Below are 24,046 nucleotides of genomic sequence, written 5' to 3' on the forward strand. Positions count from 1 at the left end.
TCACCACCATGCCTATGCAAAATTATTGTAAATTTTGTTACAAGCCACTCCAATCACTGCCAAGCGGTAGCAAGATTCCAGGGGTCTTGGCCCTTAACCAGAGTTTGTGTTCCTTTGGAATGAGATGCAGCAGAGGTGGCAGTGCCTTTAAGAAATATGGTTTATTCACACATATTTACACCTTGGTTTTATGGAGAGAGCGTTCATAGCATTTACATCTCAAGAGGGGCTTGTACTTCCCAGCAGCGCTGCATTGGATTCAGAGGCATCCTGAGCACTATCCCCATGTCTCTGTGTCCTTCATGCAGCTGTCCTTCAAGCCCTGCATGGAGTTCTGCTCACTTCCTCCTTCCCAGCAACACTTGCAGGAAACAGCTCCTCCCCTTCCGCTTCCAGCGTTCCCTTCCCCCAACGGTTGGTCGAATCGTTTTCTTCAGTAGATGTTTCATTCCATATTTTGCGCCAGAGCACTGAATTGGGGGCAGAGGAGAGTCCTGTCCACATATGCCCAGAGAAAGCTTCTCTTTCAACGCCATATCCAATGTCGTCTTCATCATGTTCTGTGCAAAGTTTGAAGTCACTGAAGTGGGAGATGTTTCTGCAGGTGTCGAGCTTTGGTGTAGTTAGGTATACACATGGCTGCTGCTAATATGTGTCCTTTGCCCCTTTTGGAGATTCTGCCACAGAGTCCCTTTGTGACGATGTTGTCTCTGTCTTCACGGTTCTCTGTGAAAAACTTCAGGCAGTCATCAGGTGAGTAATTGTTTCTGAATTTAAATGGGGAGCAACATTCTGTTTATTACTCTGTCTCCATTATGGAGTTTCATTTTTTGTCTGTTGTCTACTTGTGTCCACCTGATGATTGACAGTAGGGAACAACAATTGGCTATCTTTAAAAAAAATAAAATTGTTCCATGTAAGCAGTTAACAGCAACTTTATCTTTTCATTTTGTGATAAGACAATGGTAATCCACCTTGAGTATTGCATGCCAGCATGTAATTAGCACACATTTAAGTTAATTAGTCCTTGACGCACTAGGCTGTGATATATGAACAGTATCATAGAAAAATTATTTGAGAAGTGAATTGGGTAACAATAGAGTAGCTCTGATCTACACTGCAAAAGCAGGCATTTCCCAGTAATTATCAGTACTAATGTGTCCTACATTAAGTTTAAGTAATTACTCGTACATCTAAATAACTGTAATTATTTGCATGTAGGATCTGTCTACTTTGTAATTGCAAGCAGTTTATTAGCAGTAGCTTTATTTATATCTATTGCATTTTGTGCTAATGGCACACATTCTTAATTACTGCAACAATCCTGTAAGTGAAGTAGTTGTTAATACTGAACAGCAGTATGCATTATATATTATTATTATACTTGTGAAGTGCCCGTTATTATACTGATCAGTGAACCCTTCTACATTTAATATGTTTGGGAGTTTTTACTACAGTATTTTAATTTATTGCTTCGGTGTTTTTTTACCATGCTCATGTGATTATTATTATTTTAGAATTCTGCTTGAGTTATAAATCATTTTGTGAAGTGGGAAGTGATATATACAATTAATGTTTATAACAACCCTGAACATTTTCATGAGAAATTGATATTTCTACTTAGGAGAAATTTATTCTGGATAATTGCATCCAGCTGTTTTCATGTTTGTTTTCCTTTTGTATTTCTCCATGAAATAGGGAGAAAAAGTATTTGCTTTTAAAAATTTGTATTATTGCACCTGGTTGAAATGAACAATAAACTGTAGCACACTTTGCTTCAATTTGTCAGTGAGAATCAGCAGTTGCAACTTCTCTTCCTGGAATGCATTCTCTCAATGCTGAATAGTTCCTCTCCTAATATGCACCATCATAAAGGATTCACTGACCTCATATGGTAAGTAAATCTGCTCGGAACCTTTCGGAGTGCAATTCTGTTCATGTAATCCTCATTGGGTTCATGGCTTAGTCCCCGTTAAAGGAAGATTATGTTCTTCGAGAAGAACTGGAGTTTCAGTCTTACATAAATGTGCTTAACCACACTGGAGCAAATATGAAATAGTTTTGTGTCCAATCAGGACTGTAAGTCATTCAGGGTTGTAAACCCTGCAGGGAGCCTCCACAAGTAGAAGAGGCTCTTCATGCCAAACTGTTTCCCTCAAACTTATGGATGGCTCTAAACCTGGATAAACATGAAGCACCAGAGAGGACGGGACTTTGTAGCACATAACTGCTTCTCCTCAATTGGTGTTTGCATGCAAGAAGACTAAGCCCCCAAAGAGGGCTTTGGTAAATGAGAAATTGTCATGAGTATGTCATTCTCCATGATAAAAGTAACCTCTGGACGTCTTTGCCAGAGAGGCCCTTTCAAATCTTTCCAATAATAATACTGTCTCCATTCCCAAGGGAATAGGTGCCCTCATTCATTCAACAGATGCTCATAATACTGCCTCTATATTAAAATTGTTTGTGCAGAATATAGACCGGGGTAGCCTTGGGTCATATGACACGGTAAGCTAAATGCGCCTCTCCTTTATACCAGGCATAAGCAATCTTGGCTCTCCAGATGTTTTGGAACTACAACTCCCATGATCCCTGACCACTGGCCCTGTTAGCTAGGGATCATGGGAGTTGTAGTTCCAAAACATCTGGAGAGCCAAGGTTGCCTATGCCTGCTTTATACAGTCCCACAGCGCTGAGCTAAGTCAAGGTTTGTGTGTCATACAAACCAGGATGTGTGGTTAAGCTCTCATCTCACTAGCCATGAGCTGAAGCTTAGCCAAACCTTGGCTTAGCTCATTGCTGAGTCAACATGTTCACCTGGTCCTGCTAAGTTATAGTTTGGTGTACAGTGCCATGCCCAATGTGCTCCCCTCCAGATGTTGTTTGACTCAAACCCCCATGAGCCCCAGCCAGCATTGCCAGTAGTCAAGAATGATAGCCATTCTAGTTCAGCAATATGTGGAGGGCACCATCTTGGCTACTCCTGATATTGTCAAGTTTGACTTCAAAAAGGTGTGCCAGTAAAGATATAGTAGCTACATTTATATCTGTATACATATTATTGGGACGCGGGTGGCGCTGTGGTTTAAACCACAGAGCCTAGGGCTTGCCGATCAGAAGGTCGGCGGTTTGAATCCCAGCAACGGGGTGAGCTCCTGTTGCTCGGTCCCAGCTCCTGCCAACCTAGCAGTTCGAAAGCATGTCAAAGTGCAAGTAGATAAATAGGTACCGCTTTGGCAGGAAAGTAAACGGCGTTTCCGTGCACTGCTCTGGTTCGCCAGAAGCGGCTTAGTCATGCTGGCCACATGACCTGGAAGCTGTACGCCGGCTCCCTCGGCCAATAGAGTGAGATGAGCGCCGGCTGCAACCTCAGAGTCAGTCACGACTGGACCTAATAGGGGTCCCTTTACCTTTACCTTTACATATTATAATTCTATTTACATATGCCTCTTCCGTGGTGGTTGTTCAATTTCTGTAGGCATTTTATGGGTGCTGCCTGCTTTACAATGATCTCATTTATAAATATAACTGAAGTTTGTTGTCCAATGTGTTGATTCCTCCCCTTTTGCCACCTATTTGTTTGTCTGTTTCGCTCCCACGCTGCTTTTCTTTTTCAGGAAGCAGCTGTGCCCGGCTCTTGTAGTCATCTTGGGAAATCCAGTCCATGACAAAACCATCACCTCTGCTCACAGCAACATCTGCCACGAAGCGGATTCTCCTTCCTCCGGGGTCTCTGATCACGGCAGAGGGTCAGGCTGCTCTTCCAATGCACCTGCCCTTAGCAGTCCTGCTGCCCGGACGATCTATTACATTGCGGCAGAACTTGTCCGATTGATGGGATCGGTGGAGTCCATGAAGCCAGTCCTTCAGTCTCTTTATCACCGAATGCTTCTGTACCCTCCACCTCAGCATAGAGTGGAGGCTATCAAGATCATGAAAGAGGTGAGCTAACGGCAAATACCATTTTGTTTGTTTCTTTGTACCCATCCCCACCCATCCACCCCATGGATTTCCTTTATTGATCCATCCACCCCCAGTTTCCTTTTTTTGACTGCAAAGCGTTCATATTCAAAAGCAATTTTATATAGATTGCTTTCGTATGAAACAATAAATGCAATGATAAAAGAAGCAGGGGAGGGACACAAACCCAACAGTAATATTTCAAAGTAAAACACAAGTGATTGAAAAGTCTTCATTCTATGGACTCAAAAACTGACAGACTATGTGGAGTTAGAAAGCTTATCAGAAAAATAAATAAAGAATAAACCAAAACAGGAATTTGTCTCAAAATGGGAAGTCTTTAAAATATATTTGAAAGAGAACTACAGCAGTTTAAACTCTGTCACAGCATTTGAATAATTTCAGTAGTAGCTTCAAGAAAGATATGAGACCTAAGATAAATTAAGAATTAGTTAGATCATGATGACAAAAGTGTGTATCGGCAACAAGTAATATACAATTGAAGTAAGGAATAGATGGGAGGTCGGGTCTACAGCAAAAAGACCAATTTTCGCTTTATTGTTTTGTAAATAATATTTTGTTCATTATTATTTTTGCTTGTATTTCTGTTTTTCTTTTCTTTCTTGGTGTATCAACAAAAAAATCAAATAAAAACTATATATTAAAAAGTCTTCATTCTAGAGCTGAATTCAGACAGTGAAGTAATCTGGGGGGGGGGCTCCCCGAGCAATTAGCTCCAAAATTCCGGCACCAGAACTCTCTGGCCATCTGACCCTCCTCTCTCCAGTTTTGCAACATGTGAAGAAGAGATGCCAAGCAGGGGTACCCCAAACTGATCTCAAGAAATGGAGGTGTAGGGATCCTTTAGAGAGGTAGGCCAGGGCTGCTCTGTAACATTTAGGCCGTCAGTGCGGGCAAGCTAACACAGGTTTTATCTGCTTTCTGAAACCAACTTTGTTAATAAATTGATGGGTACATCCTGCATCCTTGAATTAATAAGCTCAGTGCACCCTGGGGCAGATCAGCTTACCGAAGAGATGAGGTTTGTTCCAGCATCGTGCATTTATTTGATCTGCGAGGAGTTTTTGATATCTCATACAAATCCTGAATTGCACCCCATTTAGATACTTGGCAGCCCTCGGCGGCTCTGCGATTTGGCAGGCCCCTGCTCTACTGAACCAGAATGCAGGAAAAGGTCGATTTCAAAAAGGAAGTCCCACCTGGATCTTCTCAAACTGTATGTTCTACTAGGTTTCCTTAAGCCAATAATCCTTTTTTAAAAAAATGCATGATTTTCCAATTAATGAAACAAATAAAAAGAATACAAGTGTCTCTTGTTTTTATTTATTGTAGTATCTTGGACGGGATGAGTGAAGCTTGCGCGAAAGGTGGGATTGAAGCTTGCTATGCTTCAGTGTCCTGTGTCTGTGCCTTCCTTGGCACCCTGGATGATCTCAGTCAAGGGAAAGGCCTCGATGAGGAGCAGGTCCATCTGCTTCTGCGACGTTTGGAAGAGTTAAAGGACGGGGGCGAGACAAGCAGAGATTCAATGGAGATAAACGATGCTGATTTTAGGTGGCAAAGGCGCATCCTGTCATCAGAGCATACCCATACCCCCTGGGAAACTGGCAATGAAAAGAGTCCTGACATTAGTATTAGTGTCACCACAGATACTGGTCAGACAACCTTGGAAGGTGAAATGGGACAGACCACTCCGGAAGGTCATTCTGAAATTCGTAAAAATTCTCTCCAGTCTCCGGCTGGACAAATGGGTAAAGAAATTCATTATAAAGACCCAGAATCAGAAACCATTGACCAGCCAGATGTTGTTCAACGGAGCCATACGGTTGTTTATCCAGATATAACTAATTTTCTTTCAGTTGACTGCAGGGCACGTTCTTGTGGATCCAGGTACAGTGAGAGCAATTTCAGTGTTGATGACCAAGATCTTTCTAGGACTGAATTTGATTCATGTGACCAATATTCCATGGCAGCAGAGAAAGATTCCGGAAGGTCAGATGTTTCAGACATAGGCTCAGACAATTGCTCGTTGGCTGATGAAGAGCAGACCCCAAGAGACTGTCCAGGTCACAGATCCTTACGAACTGCTGCCCTTTCCTTGAAACTGCTGAAGAACCAGGAAGCAGATCAGCACAGTGCCAGATTATTCATCCAGTCCCTTGAAGCTCTTCTCCCTCGACTTATCGCTCTTTCTAAAGTGGAAGATGTTGATTTGGCCCTCCAGAACTTCGCTTCAACTTTTTGTTCAGGTTGGTGATCATTTTCTTCACAGCCAGTATTGAATGAACAACGCAGAACATTGCTGATCAATGATATTTGTTATGTCAAAGACTCTTTTCAGATATGTTTGAGAGAATCTGCATTCTAATCCATTTGCAGCCCTGTGAATTAATTCTGGAGTTGATGCAAGGCATGCCTGTGTGGCCTGGCTCCAACGTAACTATTTTTTTTTCACAAAAAAATGAAAAAGTATTTAATTTAATTTATTCATTTCATAAGATTTTTGTACCACTTGATTGTAGAAACTCTGTGGTTTACCAAAAGATAAGGCAATTAAAGCAGAAAAAATTTACAACCGTACTTTGAAATATACATAAGTTAAAATACTAAAACAGGTTAAAATCACCTCAACTTTCTAAACATTTGGGTAGGCTTGTCAAGAATTTTTTCAGCAAACTTTGAAAAGAGTTCATTAAAGGTGCCTACTTGATCTCAATAGGCAGCATGAAAAAGTTATATATCAGAATCTGAACCCTTGTGGACGTCTTAGGAAAGATCTACAAACCAGGTACAAAATTCCAGTCTGCTCCTCATGGATTTTTCCAGCAAAATCTGTGTGGAATTTTCATTCTGACATAGCTGTTTCCATTTGTATTCCTGCATTTTTTGACAAATCAGCCTATTATAACCTGTTATATTATATAAAACTGTTCAGCAAGCACAGTTTTAACATAACATTTCAGTCACACCACATTATCTTGGTGTCAAGTTTATAAGCTGTGTATACAATGTACATAACAATAGGGTTACAGTAGTATATGGGGAATCATTAATGCTAATCAATTTCCTGAGCAAATTATCCCATAACTCAGAGGTTTATTTATACCCCGCCCTTCCCGGTTTAAAAACCGGGCTCAGGGCGGCTAACAGCAAATATAAAACATTGATTAAAATGTGACTTAAAAACAGCATAAAACAGCATAGAATACAGCATAAAATACAGCATCAATATCAATAAAATTCAAAAATTCAGGTGTCATTTTTTTTGGGGGGGGACCCAGTCAGTACACATTGAATGATCACCAGGGCTAACTGGCCAAATTGGTCCTACTAGGGCCAGCAAGGAGACCAGGGAAGAGTTTAAATGTGGGGTCCCAGAAGGGTTTCTTCATAGAAAAAGGAAAGGGAAAAGGGAATGGAGGATCAGGCTAATTCAAATTGAAGGCCAGGTGGAATATCTCTGTCTTACAGGCCCTGTGGAAGGAGATCAAGTCCTGCAGGGCCCTAGTCTCGTGGGACAGAGCATTCCACCAGGTCGCAGCCATCACTGAAAAAGCCCTGGCCCTGGTGGAGCCCTGGCCCTGGCTTCCATAGGGCCCGGGACCCTTAAGCTATTATTATTCATGGACCTTAGGGTCCTCTGCGGTGCATACCAGAAGAGGCGGTCCCGTAAGTACGAGGGTGCTAGGCCTAGACTACTTAGACAAAAGCTGAATGTTCATGTTTAGTTTTATTTAAGAAGCAAGCTGTTCTCCACATTACTAATAAGTTGCGTGCGCCCACTAATATGTTAAACTGCTTTTGTGTGCAAAAGTGTGCCTTTATGATGTTTTGAAAACCTTCCTCCATTATATTCTGTAAAGGTTCTGTGCAAAGCAAGGTTCTATGTGCTTGAACCCAAACAAAATCCAATGCTTTATTTACTACACCAGGCTGTTTTAATGCATTGCTGACAGTGGCATCTCCTTTCTTCATGGGAGTGGGTGGTGCTGTGGTCTAAACCACTGAGCCTCTTGGGCTTGCCGATTGGAAGGTTGGCAGTTTGAATCCATGTGTTGGGATGAACTCCTGTTGCTCTGTCCCTGCTTCTGCCAAACCTGGCAGTTCGAAAGCATATCAGTGCAAGTAGATAAATGGGTACCGCTGCGGTGGGAAGGTAAACGGCGTTTCCGTGCACTCTGGCTTCCGTCATGGTGTTCCATTGCACCAGAAGCGGTTTAGTCCTGCTGACCACATGACCCAGAAAGCTGTTTGTGGACAAACACCAGCTCCCTCGGCCTGAAGTGAGATGGGCGCCGCAACCCCATAGTCGCCTTTGACTGGACTTAACCGTCCAGGGGTCCTTTACCTTTACCTTCTTCAGAATAGGGCAGTCTTCACTGGGGCTGTGGAAGGCACTTTGGCTAGTGCAATAAAAGTTTCTGATCATGTAGTTACAGAAATGTGAGTTATAGTGCCGTAACTGGTAAATCGCCATATAAAATGAAAGCGGCCTTGAATCTCTCAACCAAGATTTCTCTTACAAGGCACTTGCTATAGCTCTCTGTTTTTTGGTAGGTATGATGCACTCTCCAGGATTTGAAGGGAATGTCGCCTATAGCTTCCAGACACTGATGAATGCAGATAGTCTCTATATGGTCTCTCATTATACTCTCCTGCTCAACCTGAAGCTGTCCAATGCAGATTACTACCGAAAGAAGCCTGGCCAGTCCCCCGTGATCATGGTGAGTGGAATGCAGTTCTGGGTATGGTGAAGAACAAGGCACATTTGCAACTACCCTGACTTCTTATAGCTTGTTGGTCTGCAGCTCAGTGAATAAATATGAAGAGCTCAGATTTTATGCAGGTTGGTACCCAGGGGAGCATTAAATTGGAGCAAGTGGGTCCAAAATCAGTTTTTGTCTGTTTCATGGGTTTAAAGGGTAGGAGACTTCAGAATGTAGAGAGGAAAATATTTTACAAAAGCCATTCTGAAAAAATACTGTGGGAAGGAAAAATGAAAATGTATAGAAACATTTGCCACCAGACTCAAGGGGAGTTTTGTTCCCTGGTTCCTTCACCATAGGGAGAAAAGTGCTTCCTGAACCTCATCATTCTCCACTTTGCACAAACCATAGTTTGTTGTGTTTGGACAAGGCCTATGGTTTGCAAGGGACCAAAAGGAAGTTAGGGAAACATGGCAGGGGCGGGGGGAGGAGAGAAGCCACCCCGAGGGTCATTTTTGCACAAGTATATGACATCATGGTTTGGTGTCACATCTGAACTGCATCAGAGAGAAAGACGGGTGGTTAATATGTGTACCGACAGATGCATAACTTTATCTATGCTTTTCACCTTGGTTTTATGCTCCTGATCATATCTGTATGTTTCTAGAAGTCTCTGAGGAAAAGCAACATGCCCAGTAATGCAGTGGTAGCTGAATTGTGCTGTTCCATTCTGCAGAAGGAGTTTATGAAGCAAGTCCAGTCCAGTGGAGTTTTGATGGTATTTTCTCAGGCTTGGGTCGAAGAGCTTTACCATCAAGTGCTAGAGAGAAATCTTCTTGGAGAGGCAGGATATTGGGGGAGCCCTGAAGAGCACAGCCTCCCACTCATCACCATGCTGACTGGTCAGTACGATTTGAATACCAGGGCGATATAGAATTAAATACACATCTTTGGCTAAATCCATTGAGTGTCCAGAATATCCCAGTCCCAGTCAGCATGGCCAGTGGTCAGGGTCTTGTATTATTATGATGGGTTTTCTGACTGACTGTTGAATAAAGAATGATGATGATGATGATGATCGGAATTATCATAATGATGCCAGGTGACTAACCATTGGGTTGTCCTGCCCACCTGTCTGTTAACCAACTGGTAGGGGTGGGGACTTAGAAAGATCTGACCCACCAGGCCAAAAAGGATACCCACACCTCATTTTTATAATGCCATTTATGGCTGCAATAACTTACATTTTGCAGTTGCTTTGTTTTAGTGGCTCAGTCTGATTTTACGGAGGCACCTCCATCCCTTGCAACATGAAATAACAACTAGCATGTGTGAACAATCATTATACATATCAAATACCACAGCCAGAGCTTTCTTATATCACTTGTAAAATGGCCTGTATCCAGTGGCGACAGCAAAGCTTCTGTCAGTGGAACAGGCTTGAAGGTAATTTTCCTTCTCACCTGTACCCCCACTGCCCCATGTCCTCCCTAAATCTGCTGTGGAGAGTCCCCACAACTCTCTGGAGCAGATTTAGAGTGGGGGAGGGGACCTCAGGAGGAAAGAAGAACCATTGAAAATGACTTCCCTTCCACAGTTAAAGGCTTTACTGTCAGCTGAGCAACACTGTTGGATCAATCTCATACTAGTGGAGACGTTTCACACATTCTGCTGCAACTTCACTTGAGGGAATTCATGAGGCAATTGTACCTTTATCCCATATTAACCTCTTGCTGTTTTTCTTTACAGACATTGATGGTTTGGGGAGCAGTACAATAGGTGGGCAGCTGATGGCGTCTGCATCCTCGCAGTCTCCTCTCACCCACACCCGGAAGCCAGATGATGCTGTTCTTGCAGGTAAAGGATCTGCATCATGGGAACCATGAGCCACATTTGTATATATTTGTAGTATTTCAGATATTCTCTCAGCCCCCCCACACACATAATAATAATAATAATAATAATAATAATAATAATAATAATAATAATAATTTATTATTTATACCCCGCCCATCTGGCCGGGTTCCCCCAGCCACTCTGGGCGGCTTCCAACAAAACAGAAATTCTAAAACACAGAAATCCATCAAACATTAAAATACAGAGATCCATCAAACATTAAAAGCTTCCCTAAACAGGGCTGCCTTGAGATGCCTTCTAAAGGTCTGGTAGTTGTTGTTCTCTTTGACCTCTAGTGGCAGGGCATTCCACAAGGTGGGAGCCACTACCGAGAAGGCCCTCTGCCTGGTTCCCTGTAACTTGGCTTCTCGTAGTGAGGGAACCGCCAGAAGGCCCCCGGAGCTGGACCTCAGTGTCCGGGCAGAACGATGGGGGTGGAGACGCTCCTTCAGGTATACCGGACCGAGGCCGTTTAGGGCTTTAAAGGTCAACACCAACACTTTGAATTGTGCTCGGAAACGTACTGGGAGCCAATGTAGGTCTTTCAGGACCGGTGTTATGTGGTCTCGGCGGCCGCTCCCAGTCACCAGTCTAGCTGCCGTATTCTGGATTAGTTGTAGTTTCCGGGTCACCTTCAAAGGTAGCCCCACGTAGAGCGCATTGCAGTAGTCCAAGCGGGAGATAACTAGAGCATGCACCACTCTGGAGAGACAGTCAGTGGGCAGGTAGGGACTCAGCCTGCGTACCAGATGGAGCTGATAAACAGCTGCCTTGGACACCGAGTTGACCTGTGCCTCCATGGACAGCTGTGAGTCTAAAATGACTCCCAGGCTGCGCACCTGGTCTTTCAGGGGCACAGTTACCCCATTCAGGACCAGGGAGTCCTCCACACCCGTCCGCCTCCTGTCCCCCACAAACAGTACTTCTGTCTTGTCAGGATTCAATCTCAATCTGTTAGCCGCCATCCATCCTCCAACCGCCTCCAAGCACTCACACAGGACCTTCACCGCCTTCACTGGTTCTGATTTAAAAGAGAGGTAGAGCTGGGTATCATCAGCATACTGATGGACACCCAGCCCAAACCTCCTGATGATCTCTCCCAGCGGCTGCATATAGATGTTAAAAAGCATGGGGGAGAGGACAGAACCCTGAGGCACCCCACAAGTGAGAGCCCAGGGGTCTGAACACTCATCCCCCACCACCACTTTCTGAACACGGCCCAGGAGGAAGGCGCGGAACCACTGCATGACAGTGCCCCCAGCTCCCAAGCCCTCTAGACGGTCCAGAAGGATGTTATGGTCGATGGTGTCAAAAGCCGCTGAGAGATCCAGCAGAACAAGGAAACAGCTCTTACCTTTGTCCCTAGCCCGCCGGAGTTCATCGACCAGTGCGACCAAGGCAGTTTCAGTCCCATGATGAGGCCTGAATCCTGACTGGAAGGGATCCAAATGGTCCGCTTCTTCCAGGCGTGCCTGGAGTTGTTCAGCAACCACTCGCTCAATCACCTTGCCCAAGAATGGAAGATTTGAGACTGGGCGATAGTTGGCCATATTGGCCGGATCTAAAGATGGTTTTTTTAGAAGCGGTTTAATAACCGCCTCTTTCAGCGGGTCTGGGAAGGCTCCCTCATGGAGAGAAGCATTTACCAACCCGCGAAGCCCATCGCCCAGCCCTTCCCGGCTAGCTTTTATAAGCCAGGATGGGCAAGGATCAAGGAGACAGGTGGTTGGTTTCACTCGTCCAAGCAGCCTGTCCACATCCTCGGAGGTAACAGATTGAAATTGATCCCACAAAACTTGACTAGACAGGACTCTAGCACTCCCCCGCCCCGGCCCTGCTCCCACGGTGGAGTCTACCTCTTCCCGAATCTGAGCGACTTTATCTGCAAAAGACTTTGCAAAATCATTGCAGGAGATCATGTGGCCCATACTGGGCCCGGATGGAGCAGGTGGTTCCGCTAAATTGCGAACCACCTGGAAGAGTCTCCTGCTGCTGTTTTCTGCAGATGCGATGGAGACGGTGAAGAAGGTCCTCTTCGCCGTCGCCATTGCCACTTGGTAGGCTCGAAGTTGAGCTCTAGCCCGTGTCCGGTCTGATTCAAAATGAGTTTTCCGCCACCGGCGCTCTAGCCGTCTCAATGACTGTTTCATCACCCTCAGCGCCGGGGAAAACCACGGGGCTGTCCGGGCTCCATGCAATCTGAGAGGGCGCTTCGGAGCCAGACAGTCAATAGCGCTGGTTAACTCCGCATTCCAGCGGGCCACCAGGGAATCAGCTGAAAGGCCATCGACATGGGATAAAACATCCCCTACCACTCTCTGGAAGCCAATTGGATCCATTAAGTAGCGGGGGCGGACCATCCGAATCGGTCCCACCTCCCTGCAGAGGGGAAGGGTTGCGGAGAAGTCCAGTTGCACCAGAAAGTGATCTGACCATGGCACTTCTTTTGTTTCGCTTTTACTTAATGTCAGATCACCACCATCCATAGAGGTAAACACCAAGTCCAAGGCATGTCCGCGGCTATGAGTTGGGCCAGACTTATTCAGGGAGAGCCCCATGGTGGCCATGCTTTCCACAAAGTCCCGAGCGGCTCCTTGTAAGGTCGTGTCGGCATGGATGTTAAAATCCCCTAAGACAACCAAGCTAGGTGTCTCCAGGAGCACATCCGACACGACCTGAAGCAGCTCGGGCAGGGAATCATTGGTGCAGCGGGGAGGTCGGTACACCAAAAGGAATCCTGTACTGCCCCTATTGCCCAACTTCCAGAACATGCACTCAGAAAACTCAGTCTTACCAATAGGACGCCTGGTGCAAACTAATGACTTCCTAAAAATCACTGCAACCCCCCCTCCCCGCCCAGATGGCCTGGGTTGCTGTGCATAAGAGAAACCTGGTGGGCAAGCAGCGCCAAGAACGGGCCCATCGGCTTCATCCAACCAGGTCTCTGTCACACATGCCAGGTCAAATCCTCCATCCACAATCAGGTCGTGAATGGCAGTGGTCTTATTCATCATCGACCTGGCATTGCACAGCAGCACCTTCAGGTCATGTGGGTATCCCTTGCTGATTCCAATATCCGTCCGGTCAGGACCAGACCCGGAGGCAGGGATAGTCCTCAGACAACGACTAAGTCTGCCTCCTCGGTAATGACATGGTCTGGTCTTAGCGTAACTCCTCCTCCTACCCGTGACCACTGAGATCGGTTGTCCCAGTGCATCCCCCCCTGTGGAATCTGCCCCAGCCATTTTGCTTGCTGGGACCCCCTCCCGGGCAGCCCTGACCCCTCCCCTTAAAAACAAAATAAAACCTCTGTAAAAAACAGCAAGAACGGAACAAAAGGAAAACACAAAAAAACACAATAAAACAATAAAACCAAAAACAATAAAAATTACAATACACCAAAATTTAACAGATTCCCACACCCAACTAAAAATCCCTCCCACCTACCACCCCCAAAGAAAATACCCTCCCACCTACCACCCCAAGAAAATAAAAACATAAAATTCTTTAAAAAGCATTTTAAAAAGAACTCTGTGCTGTTTTAAGTTCCCCTGGGCAGCACCAGCAGCAGAGCAGCGGCGGCAGTCCTTATGAGGCCCTCCAGGCCCCGCCCTAGACCAGGTGGAAGGAGGCAGGGACAGGGCCTGTGGGCACTCACAGCAGGAGAGAGTCCTGGGCAGCACCCACCACACAAAAAACACAATAAGACAATACTAACCAAGAAACAAAAATCACAGAAGTAACAAAATTTAAAAAATTCCCAAACCCAAGTAAATAACCAACCCCCCAACATAATGTGTTTAAAATGATAAAAGAGAATTTAAAACATTTTTAAAAGAACTCTGCACAGTTCAGAGTCCTCCTGGACAGCAACAGCGCTGGGGGCAACAGTCCCCAGCAGGGCCGCCAGGCCCCGCCCTAGGCCAGGTGGTGAGAGGCAGGGACAGGACCTGCAGGCACTCGCGACAGGGGAGTCCTCCTGGGCAGCAGCAGCAGTGGAAGCAGCAGACCTATTTGAGGCTTGCCAGGCCCCGCCCTAGGCCAGGTGGTGAGAGGCAGGGACAGGACCTGCAGGCACTCGCGACAGGGGAGTCCTCCTGGGCAGCAGCAGCAGTGGAAGCAGCAGACCTATTTGAGGCTTGCCAAAGAATTAAGTAATTCACATCACTTAACCTGGATGTGAATTAGGTAAAGCTTCCTTCTCGTTTTCTTTATCTCTCACATCTACGCGCATGATCCTATGCTGACCCAGGAACTGTGGTTTAAATAAATAATTATTTCATTTTATGCTTTTTACAAAAATAGCTGAAAGTGACTTGCAAAAAGTTAAAATGCCAAGATTCTAACACACACACACACACACACACACACACACACACACACATTTTGGTGGTTTTTAAGCAGAAGTTGGATGGCCATCTGTAATGGATGTTTTAGTTGAGGTTCCTGCATTGCAGGGGCCGGGACTAGATTACGCTCAGGATCCCTTCCAGCTCTACAATTCACCGATTCTATGATCCAAAACCACCAAGAGATTCCTTTTCATATATATCATACTGGGAAGCAGGGCTAATTTGGGAGTGGAGCTAGCAACATGGCCCCACTCCTGTTTCGGCTTAGGAGTGAATGATGGATTTTAAACTTTCGTCCCAGCTCTCTCCAGTCATGATGAAAAGCATGTGTCTCCATACCGCCTGTTAATTAAGCTTTGGGGGGGGGGGAGGATCTGACATGTTTCGTATTCTTACTATTTTAATTGATTACCCACCCTTCACTCCAGGTCCCGGTGCAGGTCACATCAATTTAAAAACCATGTAAAACCTTACAGCTGTAACAAAAATTGCAAGCACAAAATTGCAGTTTTGTCCCGAAAAGTGTCAAAGGCTGGGATAAAGAGGTGCATAATGATGCTGTTTGCGTCATGTCCGTCTTGGCTCTGACTGATGCTTGTATTTCCCAAGACTCCCAATAAACCATCTGTTTCTCCTTTCTGCTGCTTCAGGTGCTGCTTTTGCCCGATACCTGCTAATTGGTTGCTGGAAGAATTTAATTGACACTTTATCCACGCCTCTGACCGGCCGCATGGCAGGCAGCTCCAAAGGATTAGCCTTCATTCTAGGAGCCGAAGGAGTCAAGGAGCAGAACCAGAAGGAGAAGGATGCCATCTGCATGAGTCTGGATGGACTGAGAAAGGCAGCTCGCCTTAGCTGTGCTTTAGGTATAATGCACTCATCAGCGTAGGCTCCATTTTTAGGTGAATTTGGGCAGGTAGGTGTCATCCTTGCAACACCCAAATGTGGCAGCTTGAAAAACAGAAGCAAGCAGTAAGCTGGGTTCACTTCCCCCTATATATTTCTCCTTATATTGCCAGTGTTTCAGCTGGTATATAATAATAATAATAATAATAATAATAATAATAATAATAATAATAATAATAATTTATTATATATACCCCGCCCATCTAGCTGGATTTTCCCAGCCACTCTGGGCAGCTCCCAACAGAATATTAAAAACACTATAAAGCATCAAACATTAAAAACTTCCCTAAACAGGGCTGCCTTCAAATGTCTTAAAGTCAGATAGTTGTTTATTTCTTTGACATCTGATGGGAGGGTGTTCTGCAGGGCAGGTGTGACTACCGAGAAGGCCCTCTGCCTGGTTCCCTGTAACCTCACTTCTCACAGTGAGGGAACCGCCAGAAGACCCTCGGCGCTGGACCTCAGTGTCTGGGCAAAACGATGGGGGTGGAGACGCTCCTTCAGGTATACTGGGCCAAGGCCGTTTAGGGCTTTAAAGGTCAGCACCAGCACTTTGACTTGTGCTCAGAAATGTACTGGGAGCCAATGTAGGTCTTTCAGGACCGGTGTTATGCGGTCTCAGTGGCTGCTCACAGTCACCAGTCTAGCTGCCGCATCCATCACTAGTCTAGCTGCCACATATATGGCTAGTGGGAGGCAGAGAAATTCAATAGTGCTGTTTCTTGCTGCAGGGGTTGCAGCTAATTGCGCATCTGCCCTTGCTCAGATGGCCGCAGCTTCATGTGTTCAAGAGGAGAAGGAGGAAAAAGAGGTGCAAGAACCCAGTGACACCATTGCTCAAGGTACGACTCATCAAGGGGATCCCCTGGTTATCATTAGTGATGATATATGGGCCAAGTGCTGGCCATTCTACCTTGTTGTATTAAGATTATAAGTAGTTGGAAGCCTTGTCAAATGTAATTTTCCTGGGCCTGCCTATAATAGGGATGTCTCCCTTTGGGTCTACTGTAAAAGATCAGTAGTGGCTGCATGCCTGCAGAGAGGCAGAACCCACCTAGATCTGAAAGTGGTGGGTGGGGTGAAGAATCTTGTTGCAGTTCTTGTTTATTGCTCAGTATTACCTGGTTTTCCTAAGCATACCGGTAAGTAGCACAGATATCAATGGGGCTTATTCCCAGATAAATTTGTTTTGTATGGCAGCAAAGAACATCCTCAGGGTCCCTTCCAATTCTATTATTCAACATGGTTCTATGATTTAAATAAAGTAAGGCACTAGTAGCTGCATAGGATGTGCAGAAATCGGTTATTTTAACTATAGTGAACTCTCAAGCCCTTTCTACACTTTTGTCAAACACTGCCTGAACAGAGGAGGAGTCAGGATCGGACCCACTCATCCTGCCCAGCCTCTTGAGCATTCAGTAAGAGGTGTGAAACAGGCTCTCTGCACACAGTTCCCTCTGTGTAGACCAGGGGTTGGCAAGGTTTATCTTGCCTGGGCCGGATCAGTCCTGTGTAGATTCCTCTGTGGGCCGGATTGTGCGTGTGCATGAGTGTGCGTGCCCGTGATTTTTGGCATCTGCGAAGACGCAATTTCTGATGCTGCGGAAGCGAGTCCCCGCGCAGCGTTGTGACAGTTCAGGGGCAGCTCATGGGCCGGTCAAGCCACCTCTGCGGGCCGCTTCCAGCCCATGGACCTTAGGTTGCTGACCCCTGGTGTAGACTCTTCCATGCAATCTGGAAACTTACCCAATATGGGTTTCCAGTCATATGTAAGACTCTCCTTTATATAGCTCCTTTCACACTTCCCACTGAACACATGCAAGTTTATTCTAGGGAGCACGATCCATTTTCTTACTCCCATGTATTTTGTGAAGGTAAGAAAAAAGACTAGGGCCTGCATACAAACCTTGAAAGAAGCTGAAAATAAGTTTGTTTGGTTTTTTAAAAGAAAATACTCTGCAGTGGTACCTCGGTTTACAAACACAATTGGTTCCGGAAGTCTGTACTTAACCTGAAGCGTACTTAACCTGAAGTGAACTTTCCCATTGAAAATAATGGAAAGTGGATTAATCCGTTCCAGACAGGTCCGCAGAGTACTTAAACTGAAAATACTCAAACCGAGGCATACTTAAACCGAGGTATGACAGTACAATAACAGTTCTCTCCTATACAGAAGCCTCTCTTGCTTTAGACGTAACAAGTTATTCTTTATTTCTAACATTTACATTTGTACACAGTGAAACAGAAGGTGGAGCAAAAACTGGAGCAGATGGGGAAAGTGCAAGGGGTCTGCCTCCACACAGCCCACGTTTTGTGCATGGATGCCATTCTTAATGTGGGGCTGGAGATGGGAAGCCACAATCAAGACTGCTGGCCGCACGTATTTAGGTATGGAATTGGAAACTGTATTCCATCTTCAGTTTGAGGCAGTTTAGGCTAGACGGCAACACAACATTTATTTGAAACTGACAACACATGTTGATTGGCAGGTGCCTAGTTTGCTGTTCAGTGCACCTGGTGTACTTTTTTCGATTCCATAAAAGTAAACAGGCAGTGTGCTTGTACTGCAAAAAGAAAATGAAACATGAGTACTTTTTTAAAAAAACAGATTATCCCCTGATTGATGGATTATTTAGGCAAGAGCTCAATACACATTTGATAGTTCACTGCATACAGGCCCAATTTGCAAGTCACACTAAACTCAAAGTATGGCTTAGTACGCATGCACAGGCGTGTAATTTTCCAGAGCAAAGATCATAGTCATTTTGCTCCCTCCTGGTCTCTAGTTTATCCTCTGGTCTCTAGTCACCAGTTATGGTGACTCTAGATAATCCAGACAATTACGCTTGTATTACTATGAATCTTATTTGTATATATTAGAGCATTGAAATTTCACTATTATGCAACAGCTGCATCTAAAATGTAAATGTAATTTAAAATGTTTTTAAAAGTCAGTAATATTGTAAGGAAAGTTTAAGTTTATGAATAGCTAGCCCAGTGACACCTTGCTTACAAAAGAGCTTTTCATTTCAGGAGGCTTAAAACTACTGTGAATCATCCTCAAAGAGTAAATGTTGTACGCAGTGGAAAAAAACCAATAAGGTCCTCTGTCCTTTTGCTTTGTTTTGTTCAGAGTTTGTGAGTACATCAGCACTCTGGAACATGCTCATTTCAGTGATGGGACATCTCAGCCACCGGTAACTATTACCCAGGGCCAACAGGCCCCAGATGGGCTTCAGGGAGATGTTCAATCTACAGACAGCACCCAGGAACTGACTCTAGACCAAGAGACGGCGCTGAGGAATCATCCTGTAATCCAGCCAGTTTCCATTCAGGAGCTCATCAAAGAAAGCAGCAAGGGAAGAGCGTTTGATTTCCGTGGGGGCAGCTTGATGACTGGAAGCAACGCTGCCAAAGCTATCCTTACCCTCTCCACCCAGGCAGACAGGTATTGTTGACATCACATTTGACAGTTGCTACATGTTCTGAGTTTCTTCAAGAAACCATCATGGATGTGTTACTGTGAATATTCAAAATTGGCAAATGCTGCCATTCTAGTGCAATGCTGGCAACACCAGAAAAACAATCAATGAATGTTGTAAAATATATACAACCCCACTAATGGCATGCAGCTTTTACTTCTTCCAGGTACTTGTGTTGGTTAACTTCCTTTCCCCCTACTTCCACCCCAGAAGGGTTTGTGTATTTTAAAAGTCAGACTTCATGCCCCCTAGTGATGCAGCAATAAAACTGCTAGTAAAGCTAAGCAGGTTCCCATATGGCTTCAAATTGGATGGGAGACCATGTGTTGAGATTCCTGCATGGCAGCGATAGATGACTCTTGGGGTCCCTTCCAACTCTATGATTTGGTCAGATCAAGTGATATATTCTGTCTTTTTGCCTGAAGGCTATTTGAAGATGCTGTTGACAAGTTGAATCTGATGGCATTGGGGGGTTTCCTGTACCAGCTGAAGAAAGCCTCTCAGTCCCAGCTCTTCCACTCAGTTACAGACACTGTTGATTACTCCTTGGCAATGCCAGGTAAGCCTCTTAAGACACAAAGCATCCTATATTTATATATATATATATATGTTATACCATGTTTGAAATTTATATTATTATCAATTACTCTGCACTGTCTTTTTTGCCCTGGTAGGTGAAGTAAAATCTACCCAAGACAGGAGAAGTGCGCTCCATTTGTTCCGTCTTGGAGGGGCCATGCTCCGAATTGTAAGGAGTAAATGCCGTCCTCTTCTCCACGTTATGCGCTGCTGGAACTTGGTGGCCCCTCACCTAGTGGAGGTGAGAAAATTACAAAGGCAATTTCTCTGTGTATTGTAAAAATTGTAAAGGGCAATCACAATGTTAATTAATATACAGTGGTACCTCGGGTTACAAACGCTTCAGGTTACAGACTCCGCTAACCCAGAAATAGTACCTTGGGTTAAGAACTTTGCTTCAGGATGAGAACAGAAATCGTGCTCTGGCGGCGCGGCAGCAGCAGGAGGCCCCATTAGCTAAAGTGGTGCCTCAGGTTAAGAATGGTTTCAGGTTAAGAATGGACCTCCAGAATGAATTAAGTTCTTAACCAGAGGTACCATTTCTTCATGATAGGTTGGCTGTTTGTATGTTTGTTTGGTTGATTTATGTCTCCCCCTCTATCTCATGGGCTCAGAACAACATACAGCCATTTTTCTAAGGGGATTGCAGTCTAAGGAAATCAAATAGCTCAGGGAGATAAAATAGGCAAAATAAAATTAAAATGGGGTTGTAACATGAAATCTACCATATATTCTGGCGTAAAAGACAACTGGGCGTAAAAGACGACCCCCAACTTTTCCAGTTAAAATATAGAGTTTGGGATATACTCGCCATATAAGAAATACGACCCGGCGTATAAGACGACCCCCAACTTTTGAGAAGATTTTCCTGGCTTTAAAAAGTAGTCTTATACGCAGGAATATACATAGCTCAAACAGATTTCCTCGTTGTACTTACTGTGGACATTTTTAATGCTATGCCTCACCAGATTTTCTTTGAATTCTCTCCCACCCTCCTCCTTGCCAGTTCTTGTCGAAAATGCATTTTTTGCTTGACTGAAATCTTGCTTTTTACTCCTCTTGTTGCTGCAGGCTGCCTGCCATAAAGAAAGGCATGTTTCTCGGAAGGCTGTCTCTTTCATCCACGACATCCTAACTGAGGTTCTGACAGACTGGAATGAGCCCCCTCATTTTCACTTGAATGAGGCCCTCTTCCGCCCCTTTGAGCGTATCATGCAGCTGGAACTCTGTGACGAGGATGTCCAGGACCAGGCAAGCTAAACCTCGTTTACAATGGCAACAGCCTACCCTCAACTGCAAGACCCCTTTGATTCCTATTATATGCCTAGCAATCGCAATCCTTTCAGTTGCTTCCTGGGAATGGGAAATGGCAAGAGAAGATTCTGTGCAGGGCTTGTTTGTATTTTATATTGGAAAGGGTTTAGCATTGGGAGAATTTCATTTGAAGTGTCTATCTTTCAAGTTTCTGAAGTAGGTGCTGCTGGATTCCAATTCCCATCAGCCCCAGCCAGCATGTCCAATGGTCAGGGACATGCTGGCTTTAAAAGAGTGTGAGCAATAGCTAGCAACATCACCAAAGTCAGGAAGGGTTTTTAGTTGGATTCCCAGAGCTGGAACGACAAATTATCCATGAGCATCTGAAAAAGAAACAAAATGGCAATATACGTGCTTTGCTTAATATGCATAGGATGTAGGCCTCACAATTCAGTGCTTATTTGTGTTGCCATAGTGCGGGTTAATTTTTTATATTATAATTAGAAAAATGTTATCAACAATTGTATTGCTTTCTACTCAAGTCATGTAGGTCTCCTATAAAAATATAAATAACCTGGTAGCTATTCGGTTGTATATATAAAATCAAAAGTGGCACCCCGGGGGTGGCAGAGGTAGATTTCCAGCAGGTGGGCCACTGTTGCTTAGGGGAAGGGCAGTGGAGAGGTTGACACACTGCAAACAACACCCATAGGAGCACTGGAATGGCCCCGCCAGTGCATTTACCCCACTGCAACCTTCCCCAGCTCCTGATAAGCCACAGAGACCCCGTTCCTGGGAAGCACCTGTAATAGCTCCACCCCGCCTGCTGATCTGCTTCTGTATTTCTCATGCAGTATATTCTCTGTGCTGGATTGTTTACTTCTGCAATGCTTTGTGTGCTCCGATTGTGCCAGGTGATCACATCCATAGGCGAGCTGGTGGAGGTGTGCTCGACCCGGATCCAGTCAGGGTGGAGGCCATTGTTCAGCGCACTAGAAACCGTGCGCAGTAGCAGCAAGTCGGAGGTTAAGGAATACCTTGTTGGAGAGTATTCAATGGGTAAGACCTTTCTACAGTTTTCTAGATACCAGTATTTAGGTACTGGGTTTTTTAAGGGTCAATGTTTGAAAGGCAGCACAATCCATATAGCAGACTATCCAAAACATACTGAATAAAAGAGTACACGTGAGCTACTGTGAAGTTTTTGCATCACAACAGAATTCTGGAAGGTCTTTACAGTGAATGTAACATTTCCCCCCACATGCTGAAAAATGAGTGTCCATATAATTTTATTTCTGTTCAGCAAAAAGTTATTGAAAATGGATGAGCCCTTTTGAACTCACTGGGAATTCCTTCTATGCATATAGGATTGTGCTGTCAGTCACTAACCAGCGCAATTTGACTCTATGCTTGTCTCTAGCAGCTGCATTTAGTAACATGAATGTTTTTATGTTGTAAATCACTTTTAAGATATTAATAGTAAGCAGTATAAAAGCATTTTCAAGAAATTTTCAAAGATACATATACTAGGTTTGTCTGTATCAACTGTGAGTGAGCACTGAATGCAATATTTGGTTCAGTGGCTCAAACTGTTCTGGAGGCTGCTCACTTCATTTCTGGTCTGAATCAGGATCTCACTTTAGGAAACCCCAAGTTTGGTTCTCAATGATTTAATAGGGATATGTACACAGACCCAATTGCTACAACTGCGCAGTTAGATGTAGGCCAATGTCTCCAGTTGTATAGAAGACTTGTAAGGTGCCTGTGCACCATGGCATCTGAAACCCCAAAATCTGGAAGAGCCATTTTGACTCTGAAAATTTATTCCCATTTTCCTTGTAGTAAAGCCACTGAACACTGTGGGGCTTACTTCCAAGTAAATATAGAATTGCATTGCACATTACATTTGAAGCAAGTTAGAAAATCACAGGCTTTTCCAGTTAATATGTATCTATATCAGCTAAACAATTCTTCTTGCTCCCTTAGGAAAATGCCAGGCACCTGTGTTTGATGTCTTTGAAGCATTTTTAAATACAGACAACATTCAGGTCTTTGCAAATGCAGCCACCAGTTATATCATGTGCCTTATGAAGTTTGTCAAAGGATTGGGTAAGGAACCTTTCAAATATATCCATCTATATGTTTACAATAGGGTTTGATGTTTGTGGAGACAGATGCAGTTTACTGGATGAGAGTGAATGTCAACAAAGGCTATGAATGCATTTTAGAGGTATGAAGTCACAGCACTGTGATTTGAGAAAGTGTGCCCAGATGGAGCTATTATGGTGTTCTGTTGTAATTCCACCCTGCCAAATGTTCACTTGTTCCAAGAATGCTAGTGGGCTTTTTTGTTTCCTTTTTGAAAATGAGTCCTTTGCCATTCCCTGATCTGCAAGCTTTTTTTAAATAAAAAAAACTGCACCCACATTTGCCAGGCACCCTCACAGTTGTGAAAGATGCTGCCTACAAAGAGTTAACTGCTCTTTCCTGGTGATGAGGCACAAAAGGGTGAACTTTGAAGTGATCATTCTGGCCATCTGTATAGAGCATGGAAATACATGATATGAGGAGTGGGATGGCCCTACAGTAGAATCCCTCTGGGCAGGCAGGTTTAAACATACAGGTGAAATTCGGAAAATTAGAATATCATTGAAAAGTGCATTTATTTCAGTAATGCAACTTAAGGTGAAACCAATATATGAGATAGATGCATGACATGCAAAGCAAGATATGTCAAGCCTTTATTTGTTGTAATTGTGATTATTTGTCGTTAGGCGGGTCAATTATAAATGGAATGTAATTAATGAAATGTAATAGTGATGTTTATTTTTGTTTATTTTTGTATTATTGTAACTATTTGTTTTATTACTGTGGAATTTCCAAAAGAAAG

General features: G+C 44.3%; 1 protein-coding gene across 2 annotated transcripts in view; it reads left to right on the plus strand.

Annotated features, from left to right (window-relative positions):
* The window catches only part of ARFGEF3 (ARFGEF family member 3), a 72,872-nt gene that overhangs the window by 33,458 nt on the left and 15,368 nt on the right, over positions 1-24,046 (plus strand). Inside the window, exons 8-24 of one of the 2 annotated variants that reach the window (XM_035108881.3) lie at positions 675-753; positions 1,790-1,894; positions 3,618-3,942; positions 5,085-5,197; positions 5,314-6,230; positions 8,539-8,705; positions 9,355-9,589; positions 10,437-10,544; positions 15,586-15,801; positions 16,573-16,683; positions 18,079-18,229; positions 18,975-19,289; positions 19,749-19,882; positions 19,998-20,143; positions 20,974-21,153; positions 22,071-22,215; positions 23,143-23,265. In XM_035108881.3, the coding sequence (XP_034964772.3) occupies positions 675-753; positions 1,790-1,894; positions 3,618-3,942; positions 5,085-5,197; positions 5,314-6,230; positions 8,539-8,705; positions 9,355-9,589; positions 10,437-10,544; positions 15,586-15,801; positions 16,573-16,683; positions 18,079-18,229; positions 18,975-19,289; positions 19,749-19,882; positions 19,998-20,143; positions 20,974-21,153; positions 22,071-22,215; positions 23,143-23,265 (3,570 nt within the window). The remainder of the gene's footprint in view (positions 1-674; positions 754-1,789; positions 1,895-3,617; positions 3,943-5,084; positions 5,198-5,313; positions 6,231-8,538; positions 8,706-9,354; positions 9,590-10,436; positions 10,545-15,585; positions 15,802-16,572; positions 16,684-18,078; positions 18,230-18,974; positions 19,290-19,748; positions 19,883-19,997; positions 20,144-20,973; positions 21,154-22,070; positions 22,216-23,142; positions 23,266-24,046) is intronic. The other variant, XM_035108883.3, reaches the window with a different exon arrangement.

This window comes from Zootoca vivipara, chromosome 3, assembly GCF_965207765.1.
Source record: "Zootoca vivipara chromosome 3, rZooViv2.hap1.1, whole genome shotgun sequence".
NCBI classification, from domain to species: domain Eukaryota; kingdom Metazoa; phylum Chordata; class Lepidosauria; order Squamata; family Lacertidae; genus Zootoca; species Zootoca vivipara.